This window comes from Marmota monax, unplaced genomic scaffold (genome assembly GCF_021218885.2).
Source record: "Marmota monax isolate L192 unplaced genomic scaffold, Marmota_monax_Labrador192_F-V1.1 WCK01_AAM20220418_F8-fsc00033, whole genome shotgun sequence".
In the NCBI taxonomy this organism is placed as follows: Eukaryota; Metazoa; Chordata; class Mammalia; order Rodentia; family Sciuridae; genus Marmota; species Marmota monax.
Genome location: NW_026694282.1, coordinates 1,305,929 through 1,321,500, shown reverse-complemented (window position 1 = coordinate 1,321,500; position 15,572 = coordinate 1,305,929). Strand labels below are relative to the sequence as shown.

The following is a 15,572-nucleotide window of genomic DNA, read 5'->3' as shown; positions in this document are numbered from 1 at the left end:
ACCTTTGTGAGAGTATAGATTTATTTTCCTTGGGTTTTCTTCCTTCATTTATTGCTATATCCCTAGTGTCTAGAAGAATCTCTGTCACTTAGATGTGCAACAAATATTTGTTGAATGAAATATAATTATCAGAAATTCTATTTTTATTTAAGAAAGGAATTTTGTTGCTGTTGCCATACACCTCATGATATTATAAATGTAATATTGCCTAGAGTAAATATTTGTAGTATTATGAACACTGTTTCTTATATATCTCCAAGTTTTAACATAGTCAGTGAAACATTTGAAAACTTTTAAATGTAGTGCCATTTAAACATAATGTTTGATCATCCTATTGCATAATAACCATTTAAACAACAAAAGTAAATAAAAATATATTACTTGTTTTATTATATACCAGACATAGTATAGACTCATCCTCCTGAGTCTTGCATTTTGCTTATTTGCTATATAATTTTTGAGAATGATGTACTTTGTTCTAGTAAGGAATTTATATCTTTGTAGTACGCTATAGAACTACAATACTTTCTGTTGTAATTTAGTAAATTCCACACTTGCTGCACATTAAAATTACCTGGGGGCTTTTTAAAATATCTCATATTGATTAAATGAGAATATCTGGATGTCAGTACATGTGTCAGTATTTTCAAAAGATCACAGTAATTTCATTAAAAGTTTGGAAACCAATGCAGTAATTCCTTGTGAATTGAGGTTAAGTGACAGGTCACTTATAGAGCCTCCTATAAGTCCTGATTATTATTTTTTGGGATCCATCATTTAGGTGCTTACTTGGCTTTAAAATTTTAGAGGTTAAATGAAAATATTATACATATTTATGTAGCTGAAGAAATTTCTCTTATGTTTTGGGGGAATAGGGAGTGAAACCCGGAGATACTTTACCACTGAGTTACATCTACAACCCGTTTTATTTCTTAATTTTGAACAGGGTCTTGCTATATTGCCCAGGCTGCCCTTGAACTTGTGATCCTTTTACCTCAGCCTGATCTGTAGTAGCTGGGATTACAGACATGCATCACTGTGCCTGGCTATAGCTATAGAAGTTTCTGAATACCATTCAAATATTTACTTTTTATTAACTTACAGAAATACCACCTTGCAATTTGTTTCTGTTTTATGGTGGGGGCAGAGAGGGTAGTACCCTTAAGCCTTAGAATCCCACTTCTCAACTGGCATAGCCAAAAACTCTCTAATATATAGTATATGTGTGTAATCTCTTTTAATACTAAATCCAGAAGTAAAAAGAAGTCTTTTTCTAATTTTGGATGGATTTCTGATAAATTCTTTTTGTTTGTAATGATCAAACACTCAAATGCCTACAGGCTCCAGGCACCACCAATTAGTGAAAGGAGCCAGGTTTGTGGTTTTCCTGTTGAATCTAATAGTGGCAGCCACAAGCCAGTTCCTGTGAAATCATCATGCGATTAGATTGCTGGGTCTTAAAATTTAAAAAGTCAAAATAGGTGTATCATTCAGCTTTTTGTCACTATGATGAAATACCTGAAGTGGGCTAACTTTATAAAGCAAAAGCTTATTTAGCTTGATATTTTGGCTGCTGAAAGTCCAAATGACATGAAATAGGCTCTGGCAAGGCTTTATTCCAATAGAATCTTCTTTTCCATCTAAGACTAATTCCCTAGTCTTATCTTCTGAGCACTCACCAGAATTTCCCATAAGGCCCATCACACAGCATTCTAGATTATTCTAATCTGTTCCTCAAAACTCTTCTAACCTATGACCATTCCAAAAGTTGACTTCACATTTTCAGGTATAGTTATAGTAAAGACCCTACTCCTGAAATCCATTTTTGTGTGTGTGTTTGTTTTGCATTACTATAATGAAATAGGTGAGGCAGGTTACTTATGAACAAAAGAGAAATGTTCCGCTCACAGTTCTGAAGGTTCAGGAATGGCTGCCTGCATCTGCTCAGCTCTGTTGAGGGCCCTTTTGGCTGCATCATATCAGGGTGGATGGTGATGGTGATGGTGGGAATGCATATGGGAGTGAACAATCACATTGCCAAACAAGAAGCCGAAGAGTTACTTAGTGGGGCCAGGCTCAGGCTTTCCTAACAACTTGCTCTCATGAGAACTTACTCTAGGAGACTGGTATTCCCTTCCAAGAACAGTACCCCCAATTACCTGAGTGCTTCCCACTAGGCCCTACCTCTTAAAGATTGTTTCAGCTGTCACTGTACCACACTGAGGACAAGTCTTCTGCATATGGACCCTTGAGGGACAAACCACATCCAAACTGGAATCCAATTTTTATGAGAAAGTTCATCATTCAAAAAAACATAAAAAAATCTGGATTCAATCCCCAGCACTGCAACACCACCACCACTCCTGAACAACAGCCAAAAAAGTAAAACAACAACAACAACAAAAAAAAAACCAAACCTAATTAAGAATTTTAAAAACATTTTGAATACCAACAAATATCTGTAGATCTCACTGAGTCCACATTAGACCACAGTATTATTTTAGATTATAAATGCTAGTGATGGAAGATATCATGGCATATTGTTCTGACTCTGAGTGTCTGCATTATATCTTGTTTTAATTGACAGTTGGCCTGTTTTTCTTTGAGTCCAGGAACTTCCCTTTTATCCAATCAGAAAATACATTTATGTATTATATTTTAATGTTTTCAAAGTCTGTGGTTGTGTCATATTACAGGATCTTCATGATAATTGAGGTAGGAAGGCTGGGTAGTCAGGAACATGGATTGTCTATGCTAGAGTACACAGCTATTATGTTATAGAGCTGGTGTGAAACCCAGAGCCCTGTCTCTTTATCTTTTTACCATAGATCTATGTACAGATGAATAATTTTAGTTCTTTTTCACCTTTGTTATGATTTTAGGGAAAATTGAAGTCATCATATACTTTTTGTTGCTGGTTACCTGATTCTTTTGTAAATATGATTTTTTTTTTTTTGTACCAGGGATTGAATCCAAAGTGTCTAACCACTGAGCCATTTCCCCAGCCCTTTATATATTTTATTTTGAGACAGGATCTTACTACGTTGCTTACAGTCTTGCTAAGTGCCTGAAGCTGGCTTTGAAACTATGATTCTCTTGCCTCAGCCTCCCAAGCCTCTAGGATTATAGGCATGTGCCTCCATGCCCAGCATAAATATGATTTTAACAGGCAAAAAGATCAACAAAATGTTAGCGGTGAAAAATAATATATCATGAATAAAGAATTGAAGCCCAAGAATAGTGACATTTATTCAGTAATGTTTGAAGGTTGAACAGTTTTATATAATTAAGTTCTTCACAAAAGGAAACTTAAAGCCCTAATACTTTTACAGTTTTAACCATCTTAATTGAATTACTCTGAAATATTTTGCCTACCTTTCTGAATGTGTATGTTTATGTGTTTATGAATAACTTTAGTATACTTGGAATCCACTAAATATGAGGCAAGTTGAATACAAGGGAATGTCCCATTTTTCATGAGGAAATCCCCAGAATTTGACTTAAAAAACTTTTGGGCATATAGGTGAAATAATCAAATGAATTGTACATGTCTATTTATACTATTTGAAATTTTCACATGCATGTTTGAAATAACAAATATAAAATAACACTCGATTTAAGAATATCATTTTTTATCACTTTCACATTTTATGAAATGATTTTATTCAATCTTTTAATTTTTTTAAAAAAACCACTTTGTTGAGCATAATTCATATGCCATCATCTATTTACAGTGTACAATTCAGTGGCTTTTAGTATATTCACAGAGATCTGCAACTGTCACCACAATCATCTCTAGTTTTTGTGGTCGAGTTCTTAGCTTGAGTGTGTGACTCCAATGTTTTTGTCATCTCTAAAGACACTTTGTGTGTGTGTGTGTGTGTGTGTGTATTACTGAGGACTGAACCAAGGCCCTCATGGTGCTAGGCAAGCGCTCTACCACTAAGCTATATCCCCAGGACCCTAAAGCCACTTTTGGCACAGTGTTACAGAGCAAAATCTTTTTTTTTTTAAATTTTTTAAAATTTTAATTTATTCTAATTAGTTATATATGACATTGACACATCATACATAGATGAAGTTTAACTTCTCATTCTTCTGGTTGTACAGGATGTGGAGTTGGGTCTTATAATCATATATGCACATAGGGTAATAATGTCCAATTTTTTTCTACTATCATTCCTACCCTTATATCCCCACTTTTCCCTTCACTCCCCTCTGTCTAATCCAAAGTACCCCTATTCTTCCCTATGTCCCCAACCCTTATCGTGAATTAGCATCCACATATCAGAGAACATTTGGCCTTTGGTTCTTTGGAATTGGCTTAGCATGGTATTTTCTAGTTCCATCCATTTATCAGCAAATTCCATAATTTCATTCTTTAAGTCTGAATAGTATTCCATTATATATATATATATATATATATATATACACCACAATTTCTTTATCCATTCATCTGTTGAAGGACACCTGGGTTGGTTCCATAGTTAGCTATGTGAATTGAGCTGCAGAACAAAATCTTCCAAGTTTCTTTCTCTTTTTTTCTTTCTTTCCTTTTTTTTTTTTTAAATATAGTCTTTTTTGATGCTGTCCCTCAAAATTTTACCTCAAGCTCTAAGGATGCATGTGTGATTAATGATCATGGACATACATAGTTTTACTGTTTTCCTTCCTCTTATGTTGTTTTTAAAATGTCTTCCATAAGAGACTTATTGACATTTATTTCCTACTATTTCTGTTAGGAAACCTATATTAGGATGCAAATCTTATATTGATTTTGGTTCAGGTATTATTTTTCTTCCTCAAACAGTACTTTGTGATTTAAAATATTGTAATTAAGAGAGAGGGCCCCATAAAATGTAATTGTTTAAGACTTGAACAGAAGATGATTCCTTATTTATTTTTTTTTAAATTTTATTTTCTTGTGATGATGAGGATCTAACCCAGGACCACGTGTATGCTAGGCAAGTGCTTTACCACTGAACCATGTCCCCAGCTTTGATTCCTTAAGGGGAATAAAACAACCAAATCAAACCAAACATTGCTTTATATTCATTCAGACATTTATAGCATTAATAGAGATCCAGGTTAAATAATGTGATGTTATTTACTCAAACAACCTCAGTCATTTATGCAGTTTGTCTTTTTTCTCTTTGTTTTGTTTTTTTCTCTCTCTTAAAAAAATGTGTTTGCTTTTAATTTTTCCGTAAGTACCATAAATTATCAATTGGATTCTCTCTTTCATAGGCTTTTACTTATTTATTTTTTAAATTGTTGAAATAAGTTTTTATATCTTTATTTTTATGTGGTGCTGAGAATTGAACTCAGTGCCTCACACGTGTGAGGCGGGCGCTTTACCACTGAGCTACAGCCCCAGCCCATAGGCTTTTATTTTATATTGTTTGATGGCTACTACAAAAATCTCAACAGTAAATCATCAGATATCAGACTGTATCATTCACCAAGGTCCTATTTTGAGCTGAAAACCCTGAAAAAGGAAAGAGAAGACACTAAGAAATGCTTTATCAGTATATAGGTTAAATTAAGGTGGATGTTTTTTACTTGCAACACAGCAAAAACATTGTAGATGTACTTTATGGTTCTAGATTTTTATAATAGTGATTTTTTTTTTTTTTTTACTTATTCTCTGAACACATAGGGATGCATTGTGCGTATGTACGTGTGTATAATTGTTTGTAGGTCTTTCTCATTTTAGATATTCTGTAGTATCTTCGATTTAGCCAAGCTTTTTCTTTAACCAAATTTATGGTCCATACCACAGGTTGTCAGGCTCTTCTTTACTATAAAGGCCTGATAGTAAATATTTTGACCTTTATGGGCCATATAAGTCTCTGTCACAACTTAGCTTTGTCATTGTAGCACAGAAAGCAACCATGAATAATACATAAATTAATGGGCATATAACAAATACAACTTTATTTATAAACAGTGAAATTTAAGTTCATATATTTTTTCATGTTATATATGACTTTGATATATCACATTCTTAACTCATGGGTTTCAAAAACAGGTGGTGGAGTGGATTTCCTACAGACTGTAATTTGCCAGTCTGTGGTCTAAAGTACAGAATTATAGGTTTTTTCTTACATAGCCAAATGCTTTCTTTTCATAGTATATAACATTTTTGGTACAAAATAAAAATTTTATTCTCTAGGCTATTATATACTGATGCTCAGAAACACGAGAATGAAACATTATATTTATGTTTTGAAGGATTTATTTATAAACATAAAGTTTTTATGTTGCCCTTTTGTGAAAATTATCTCCTAGAGTTTCCTTTCTATCTCTATTCCTTATAATGTGTGAATTCCACGTTTTAACACTGGGATGTTTGAGAGCATTAAGCTAAGTAGAGAAAAATGATATGCTTGTGATATCATAATGTGTTACATAATAGATGAGTTTCCATTTCACTTATAGTTAAATAATACTAGTTTAATTGTATCTAAATTCAGCTTTAATATTGTTGCTGTCTCACATGATATGTTTCTACTAAAATAAGAACTATAAGAAATAAAAGGATTTTCTTCTAAAATAAGATTTCAAGTGTAAAAGATAATGTTATCAACTTTCTTATTGGAAAAATCAATTTTATGTAGGTTTTATTTGTACTTACTGGTTTTTTCAGAGACATCTGTAGCAGAAAACATTTCCCTGATGCTTTACCACATAAAATTCCAGTATGTTGACTTTTTCCTGGCCATTAAACTAAAATAATGGAATTCAAATGGGGAATCATTTTAGAAAATGATTTTCTAAATCATTTTAGAAAACCTCTAATATCTTTTATTTTTATTTAGAATATTTCCTTTTTTATTTTAAATTTTTCATACTTCAGCAAGCATTTGTAGACCACCTTTTGTATGTTAGTCACATTCTGCATATAGTAATATTCACTGTGAATGTGAGAGTCAGGATATGGGGTAGTATAAAATAAGTGCTGAAAAAAATTAAGAATTTTATAAAAGTAAAATTTCATTTCAATACATATTAAAAGACGCATTTATATAAGAGCACTTGTATTGTCTTGAAAGATGACTGTCCCATAATTTTATGGGTCTGATTAAAACAGTTTATAATGAAAACAAATGCCTTTTTTACTTATGCAAACCTCATGTTTTTAGCATAGAATGTCATTGTTTGCTCTTTTACTATATACCAGAGAATATTCCCTGCTTAGTGATAGAACAGTTTTGTGAAGAGCCTCTTTATTTGCATTATATAGTAATCTTTTTATAACCTTCCTCACTACTGAAACTATTCTGATACTTCTAAACCATTCTGATCCCCTACTCTAACTTGCTCCTGTACATATTCTCAGGTTGATTCATTGATATTTTAAAAATGGTTTATGGAAAGCATTTGGGAGTGAATACCATCTCTGTTTTTCTAGTGAGTTTATAGGATTAATTTCAACTTATTAATTTGCTGAACCCAGGACTCCATGTTATTTCTTCTTTTGCTTTTAGATGATACAATTTCTATAAATTAGTTTGTTTAAATAAATTCTGTTTTGATATAATAATTCAGTTGTACTTTAGGGTTTTGTCATTGGATTTTACTTATATTCTAGCAATATGTGCAAAACTTAAATACATTGCTTCTGTTCCTTACTTTGACTGTAACAGTAATCTTTTATTTTCATAATGTTTAAAATTAGAAACACAAAAATAAGACAGACATAGACTAAAACAACAACATTTACGGCACATTTACCTTGGAGACTTAGAAATCTCTTAGAGATAGATATTGAAGACTTCCTATAAAATCTTCTAAACAGTTGTTGTTGAATTTTAGCATTAATCATTTGTCTTTGTTAAATGCATTTTAATTTCTTTCTCTAGAAAGGGAGTTCTGGGAATTATGTAACAAGTGTAATTTGTTGAGACCAAAGCGTTCCCATCATTGCAGCCGCTGTGGCCACTGTGTGAGAAGAATGGATCATCACTGTCCATGGTAAGAAAAGAAAAAGTCACTTTTAGCAAAAAAGAAAGAAAAGAAAAAAGAAAAGTAAAGAAAAATAAAAAAGAAAAACAAGTTGGTGAAAACCTCAAACTTGCCAGGATTAAACAAAAATTTTATTAAGTTATTCAGTTAAAAAAAATTTTCTAATAAGGACATATGTATATTTTATTCGGTCATATGGTTCTGTCAATTCCCAAAGGCATTTTTCCACAGAGATCCCCTTTGCTAACAACAAGGAGATATTTGAGCAGAACAATAAAAATTAACATGCACCCAAATGTACAAAAAGACTGAGGTGCTTGTATTAAATGAGACATTTGGTACAGTATCTGTCATGCAGGAAGTACTTAAATAGTAGTTGTTAGTTCTTCTTATAACAAACCATATACATCCCAACATTTTTATTTGCCTTTTCTTGTTCAACTAAAGAGCAGTGCATTTCAGATACCCTGATAACCTGCTTCTACTCCATACGCCTTTTTAAGTTCTATGTATTAGATATAGGTATTAAGATTTCATGTCGGGCTGTGGTTATGGCTCAGTGGTATAGTGCTTGTTTTGCATGTGTGAGTCACTGGGTTTGAGTCTCAGCACTGCATATAAATAAATGAATAAAATAAAGGTCCATCAACAACTAAAAAATTAAAAAAAAAATAGAGTTCATGCATGTTGTATGTGTGTAAGTAGTAATTAGCTGATTTTGTTGAACTGCCAACATTTTTGGTCAATAGGGGGCTCTCTTGTAATACTTAAAATGTTCAGTTGAAAAGTAGAATTTTTGAAAACAAATGCTGTGAGAATTCTGTATTGTATCTCATTTCAAAGCTGTCACTGAAATCTGTGAACAAGATATTGTATTTAATTCTGTTTTCCTAGCATTGGATCTTGTATAAATATTTAAACTGGTATAGTGTAGCACTTTATAAATATATCTATATACATATATATTTATGTTTGTACACACATGCATGCATTTATACAAAGTTAACTACATTACAGTATTCTTTATAACTGCTTTTATCATTTTTCTCCACTTAGCTTAATGCTCTCAAACATCCCAGTGTTAAAACGTGGAATTCACACATTATAAGGAATAGAGATAGGAAGAAAACTCTAGAATGGAGACAGTTTTTACAAAAAGGCAACATAAAAACTTTGTATTTATAAATCAATCCTTCAAAACATAAATGTTTCATTCTGGTATTTTCTGAGCATCAGCATATAATATTCTAGAGAATAAATTTTTACTTTGTACCAAAAATGTCATATTTTTGATAATTTATTTTGATGGCACAGCTAATTAGCAAACTGTTAGTGGCAATTTGGTTGATTATTTAAGTATAATCTGATTATTTAAATAGAAGATAATTTCCCAAGATTAGGGAAAATTAAGATCACTTGAAATAAAAGCACTTTGTTACTATGTAAAAATTTTAAACATTGTCTAAAACTATCAACAGGATAATATAATGTGACATATAGATATTATTTTTAAAATATGCCTTAGATTTAAACAAATTAAGTCCCAAATAATTTTCTAAACCTCAATGGTGTTTGCAATCACAGTAGTAGATTAAAAACAGGTATGTGAAACATGTATTCAGAAAAGTGGTAATTACTGAAGAACTCAGTTTTAAGCACTTTATAATCATGTTTCTAATGAACTAAAAATATAATAATGTTCATAGTACATTATTATGCCAAGATATTGATGCTTCCTTGCAAAAGAATCCTGTAGTTTTAAAGACTTAAAAAGAAATCAGCTTGGAAATGTATTTTTAAAAGTTAGTGATATTTGTTTAAGAGATAAAGACTAGCTTGTTGGTGACCAAATGAAGTGCCTTTTAACCCAAATTCTATCATGGAAGTATTTTTCTCTGTTTCTAGGCTTATTGCTTCCCTAGTTTTATTAAAGTTTTCACAGTATTGGTAGGAGAGGAGAAGTAGAAAAGATTATATAAGATTAGAAAGGAAGGGACCTAAATAGATTTAATGCTTATTAAAGTTCTCTGGTTAAGAGTGCAGTGATCATAGCAGCTATTTGCCAAACTTCTTGGGTATAAGAAACATGGGACAAGGATGTCATCTTTTAAACCACAGCTATTAAAGAACATCTTTTGTGTGTGTGTGCTGGGGATCGAACCCAGGGCCTTTTGCATGTAAGGCAAGCACTCTACCAACTGAACTATATCCCCAACCCTTAGAGAACATCTTTGAGTGCATGCATAAGCTCACTTCTCTTACAACCCTGCTTATAGTAACAACAGTAAATCTTTTTGTTTACAAAATATGTACTCTTAAATCTAATAAATGCCTCCACAAGGTTTCTCAGTTCTGTTTTACTTAAAAATAATTTAGTGATATACTTTTAAAATAACAGTTTAAACTAGGAGCACAACCTTTTATTTCTTTTTTCTTTTTTTTTTTGTGACAGTATAATGCTGTTTTGAAATGAAAATATTCATACAAGTTAATTTTAAATTAGAGTTTTCTCCTGGAATTTTAAAATAGTTTGAAAGTTTGGATATATTATGTAAGTTAAGAACAGTTTAATACTCAGTTTAAATTAGTGTTTGAAAAATTTTGAATTATAACATTAATCGTTTATCCTACTTAGACTTCTCTGTTACGTTGCTGGAAATGTAGCTCTTAGTATTTTTACGTGATTTTTAATACATTTGTATTTTCAGCAACCAGGAATAGATTTTTAAAAAGAAAATTGTGAACACTTAGCATTTATGTCAGAGTAGCAAATTTAAGCTGTTGCTCTCCACAGTTAGATCACTATGCTGGAAGAAGAATGTCAAAAGAGGGTTCTTTCTTCCTTCTCTGTTGGCCCTTAGCTCTTCTAACTGTACATCCTCTGGCTAGTGGTTTAACTATTTCGTTTCTGTTTCCATCAATGACACAAGGAGACTACTTAATATCTGTTCTTCATGCCTCACTGGATTGTTGTGAGTTGAAGAATTATTGTATATGTGTGGGTTTACCTTTGTTAAGTAAGAAATGTTTTACAAATGTAAGATGGTATATCTTTTTTTAATATACAGCTTGTTTTTAGGTTTGAGTGGCTTTAGCACATCTCAATGAAATTAAGCATATATGAAGTAATGCGAGTTTAATTTTAGTCTTACTGATCCTGAAATGAACATCTTGTTAAAGTTTAAAATATGTTTTCTTTTTCATTTTTTTTTCTTCAGGATTAACAATTGTGTTGGTGAAGATAATCATTGGCTTTTTCTACAGTTGTGTTTCTACACTGAACTTCTTACTTGCTACGCACTGATGTTTTCTTTCTGCCACTATTATTATTTTCTTCCACTAAAAAAGCGTAATTTGGTAAGAAATGTTTATATCCACTAATGTTAGAGTAGCTGTAGCATACAATTATTAGCATGGTGGTTCCTTTAAGGGCAGAAGATTAAAAAAAAACAAAACAAAACAAAAACACCAATAAGCCCCAAACTGTTAGAATTTAAGAAATAGACCTTAATCTGATTATGATTACTTCTTAGTGTTGAGTAGCTTTTTTTAGAAACCAACATATTAGATCTTTTAATACATGTATCTTGGTTTAAAATACCTACATGATGAAAAAACAAAGAAAAAAGTGTTAAATTCTTTTTTCAGGAATAAAGATCCAGGGGGAATGTTATTGGCTAAATTTTCTTGTTATTTTGTGTGCATGTACTAATATGTAACAACAAATCCCATCATTATGTATAGCTGTAGTGTACCAATTAAAAAATGTGTCAAGAAATTTAACAAAAAACCATAGAAACAGTTTAATTTTATAAAGGTTCTCAAACAGTTAAGTTCTTGAGAAAAAGGATTCCTTCTGCCCTTGACTTTTAACAATAATAATAAGGTGAGTTTGCAGGGTGTTTTTTAAAGAATTATCCTTATGTTTATACCATTCAAGGCAGTGCTTTCCCTGTTGTAGAGGAGTGGAGTAGACATTGACTTCCTACAGTGGCAGTGGTGGAGGTGGTGGTGATGGCAGTAACAAGAAATTTTGATTCCCTGTGTCCACACTGGGGTGTGTACATCTTATTTTCACTCATCCTGTAATTTTCCAACACCACATGAAGACACAGAGACTAATAGAGGTGTACCAAAAGATGCAAAGCTAAGAAATGACTATTCACCTGGTTTTAGTTTTAGGGCTGAGGTTTGAACCTGATATTCGTATTTTTTGATTATTATGCTTTCCATTTTATTTGGTGTTGGGTTGCATTTTAAAAAATACTGTGTGTGTGTATGTGTGTGTGTGTGTGTGTGTGTGTGTGAGAGAGAGAGAGAGAGAGAGAGAGAGAGAGAGAGAGACAGACAGACAGACAGACAAGAATGACCAGGCTTACAGGTGAGGATGCAAGGTAGGGATGGAAGGGAGAAAGAATAAAACCTCTGATGGAGAAGGAATTTTTCATTCCTTTTTATATCAATTTATACTGTTTAAACCTTTATATGAAAAAAAGGTTCTGTGGTGATACAGAATTTGGGAATAAGGGAATTTATGAGAGAAAGTCTTAAGTTCTGTGTGTTTGAATTGTTGTTGTATACATAATCCTTTTGAAGAATTAAAAGTATTTTCTAAATATTTAGTGTTTCACTGTATATATTAGTGAGAGCTTATGATTATATTTATTGAGATATATACCTGAGCAATTAAAATTACAATCTAATTACTGAAAAAAATTGAAAAGAGAATTTTAAATATGGGTGTTCCACATGTTCATTCTGGTTTTAGAAATATGTTTTCTTATTTGTAGATTAATTTCTGGTATAATGGGTATTATAGTTAGAACTTGTCAGAATTCTCTTGAGTAAACTGTTTCATATAATTAAGCCTAATAAGAAAAGCATTAAAATAAAATGGCTCATTAAAATTGAGATATTATTTTAAAAGTGAGAGAAAAGAAAATGCAGTGGTGTTAGTGATAAAGATCTCTAAAAGGGAATGCATTGTAGTATAGTACACGGATTGACAAACTATGGGGCATTGGGTTAAATATATCTCTCTTCTTAAGTGTTTTTGACAGTTTGAAGTATTTTAAAGTTTTACTGGAAAACAACTGCTGTCATTTGTTCACATATTGTCTATGACTGCTTTTGTGCTACTACAGATTTGAGTAGTATTGATAGAGACGATGGTCAGTAGAACCTAATGTGACCAGCAAAACCTACAATATTAACTATCAGGTTCTTTACATTTGCCAGCTGTTAGTGGAAAGATATTGGTTTCATAAACAAGACATAACCTAGGATCAAAGCCTGGCTTTTCTTGTAACATGTATAACCTTTGATCGGTTCTTTTACCTTTTCAATTATATTTTTATAAAAAATGTGAATAATAGATTAAATAAGATAATTATGTAAAAATATGTGGTATATACTAGATGTTCAGTTTATGTTACATTTCATTTTAATGAATGCCCTTAGAAGGAGAGAACAGTTTTTCTTTGGTCTCTTAATTTTAATGAATATATTTTAGGCCATTTAGTAGGGTTACTGGGAAATTCGTGATATACTAATTCCAATAATGAAATAAGAATGTCAGTTAGTGGTAACTAACTGAGGGATTAAAACATTTGAAGTTATGCACTGATTTCTTTCTTTAAGTGTAAGATAGAAAATGTGGAGGTATTAATGCCAATTAGAGGAAGAATTTGTTTCTTTTAAAGGAAGAAACTGACTATAGATGATATTTGAATTTATCTATCTACCTTTATATGTACACATATATAATTTTAATGTGCATACTGAATGTTGAAAAAAGATAGCAATATAATAGAAGTTCATTGAAAGATTAAAAATATTAGGGAAAAAATATACAAAAAGTTAGTACAAACTGGGTTTTAGGAACTCAAACCAGATTTTTTTCCTTAGAGCAATTTATTGTTGAATTTTTAATTTTAAACAGTCATAATATGTTAATCAATAGTATTACTAAATAAAAGTCAAAAACCTAGATGATATTACTTACAATAAAAGTTACTTTCATAATCAGTAAATTATAGTCTAGATCCCCAGAATTACTTATAATTTATTTGTTATTTATATCTAATAGTGCTGAACAGATATTCTTCTCTTAGCCTGACTTACATTATTCTTATTGCATTAAGTGGGATGTTTTTATAATTTATTACCATCATATTAGAGGTAATAAAATGGGAACTCAAAGAGTTTATATTATGACATTTCTAAGATCACTTTGCATCCTATTGAAAAATCCATATTTTAAAATCTTGTACATGATATATTCTCTGAATGAAGGATTTATATACATTATCAAGATAGGTTTATGGAGGGGGAGCTTTAACACAATTTACCCAATATAAGAAAAGACAATTTTACTAGACAAATTTAAATACATAAAATACAATGTTTGCTATCAGTGTTTCTAACTAAATTTATTAGAGTAAAGCTAAATTCTAGGACCAAAATTATGTCTAAAATTGTAGAAAGTATTTTATAATTTATATATCTCAAAATATTCCTGGAACTGAAGCAAAATGAATGTTCAGTATATGTTGAGATGAATCCTACTCATTTCATTGATTTAGATGTTGAAAATTTAAAGGTATACAACTAGGCACACATAAATTTAGAATTGTTATTTGTTTTTGGTGAATTGACTCTTGTATCATTATAAAATACACTTCTTATCTATAGTAATGATTCTTGCCCATTATTTGATTAGTTGTATTAGCTTTCTTTTGGTGAGTGTTTTCATGGTTGATAAAGACAATTTTTATTTTAAAATTTTATTTTTCTTATGTCTTGTATGTTTCTTGTAGATGGCAGATATTTTAATTAAAAACAAACAAAAAAACTAGTCTTGGTCATTATCCTTTTTTTTTTTTTTTGATACCAGGGATTGAACTCAGAGGCACATAACCATTGAACCACATCCCAAGCCCTTTTTATTTTGAGATAGGGCCTTACTAAGTTGTTAAGGCTGGCTTTGAACTTGTGATCCTCCTACTTTACTCTCAGAGCCACAGGGATTATAGGCATGCACCACCATGCCCAGTGGTCATTGTCTTTTAATGACTTAGTTCATTTTTATTAAGTTTAATTCTGTCATCTTCTTATTTATTTTCTATTTGAAACCATCTGTTCTTTGTTTTCAATTTTCTCCTTTTCCTGTCTATTTTGGAATTTTCCATTTAAATTTCAATTTTTCTGTTCTAATGGTTTTATTCTTTTACTCCTTTTAAAAAAATAGTTTTCCTGATATTTTTGAGGACGTCTAATATAAGTTAGACTGTGAACATTGCCCACATAATGAATGCAGTGCCCTTAGAACATGCCCTACCATTATCATTTTTTGGTATGGTGTGGTATGCAGCAGATGTAGAACTAAAATCACATGGCAAGAAAACATTGTTGCTGTTACTTATGCATTATATGTTGTGATGCGTATATTATATATTGTGAATATTTATTTTGAATTATCCACATATTGGTGCTTTTCTTAGTCTTTGTATCTTCATAAATTTCTAAGTCACTTCAGGGATTCTTTTCCTCCTGCCTTTAACTTCAAGTCTGCTGAAACAAATTCTCCCAGTTTTCATACACCT

At 31.3% G+C, this 15,572-nt stretch overlaps 1 protein-coding gene across 4 annotated transcripts in view; it reads left to right on the top strand.

Moving 5' to 3' along the window:
- Positions 1-15,572, top strand: part of Zdhhc21 (zinc finger DHHC-type palmitoyltransferase 21) — a 70,044-nt gene that overhangs the window by 16,379 nt on the left and 38,093 nt on the right. For all 4 annotated transcript variants that reach the window (XM_058586345.1, XM_046467339.2, XM_058586343.1 and 1 more), the window contains 2 exons: positions 7,866-7,977; positions 11,187-11,325. In XM_058586345.1, the coding sequence (XP_058442328.1) occupies positions 7,866-7,977; positions 11,187-11,325 (251 nt within the window). The remainder of the gene's footprint in view (positions 1-7,865; positions 7,978-11,186; positions 11,326-15,572) is intronic.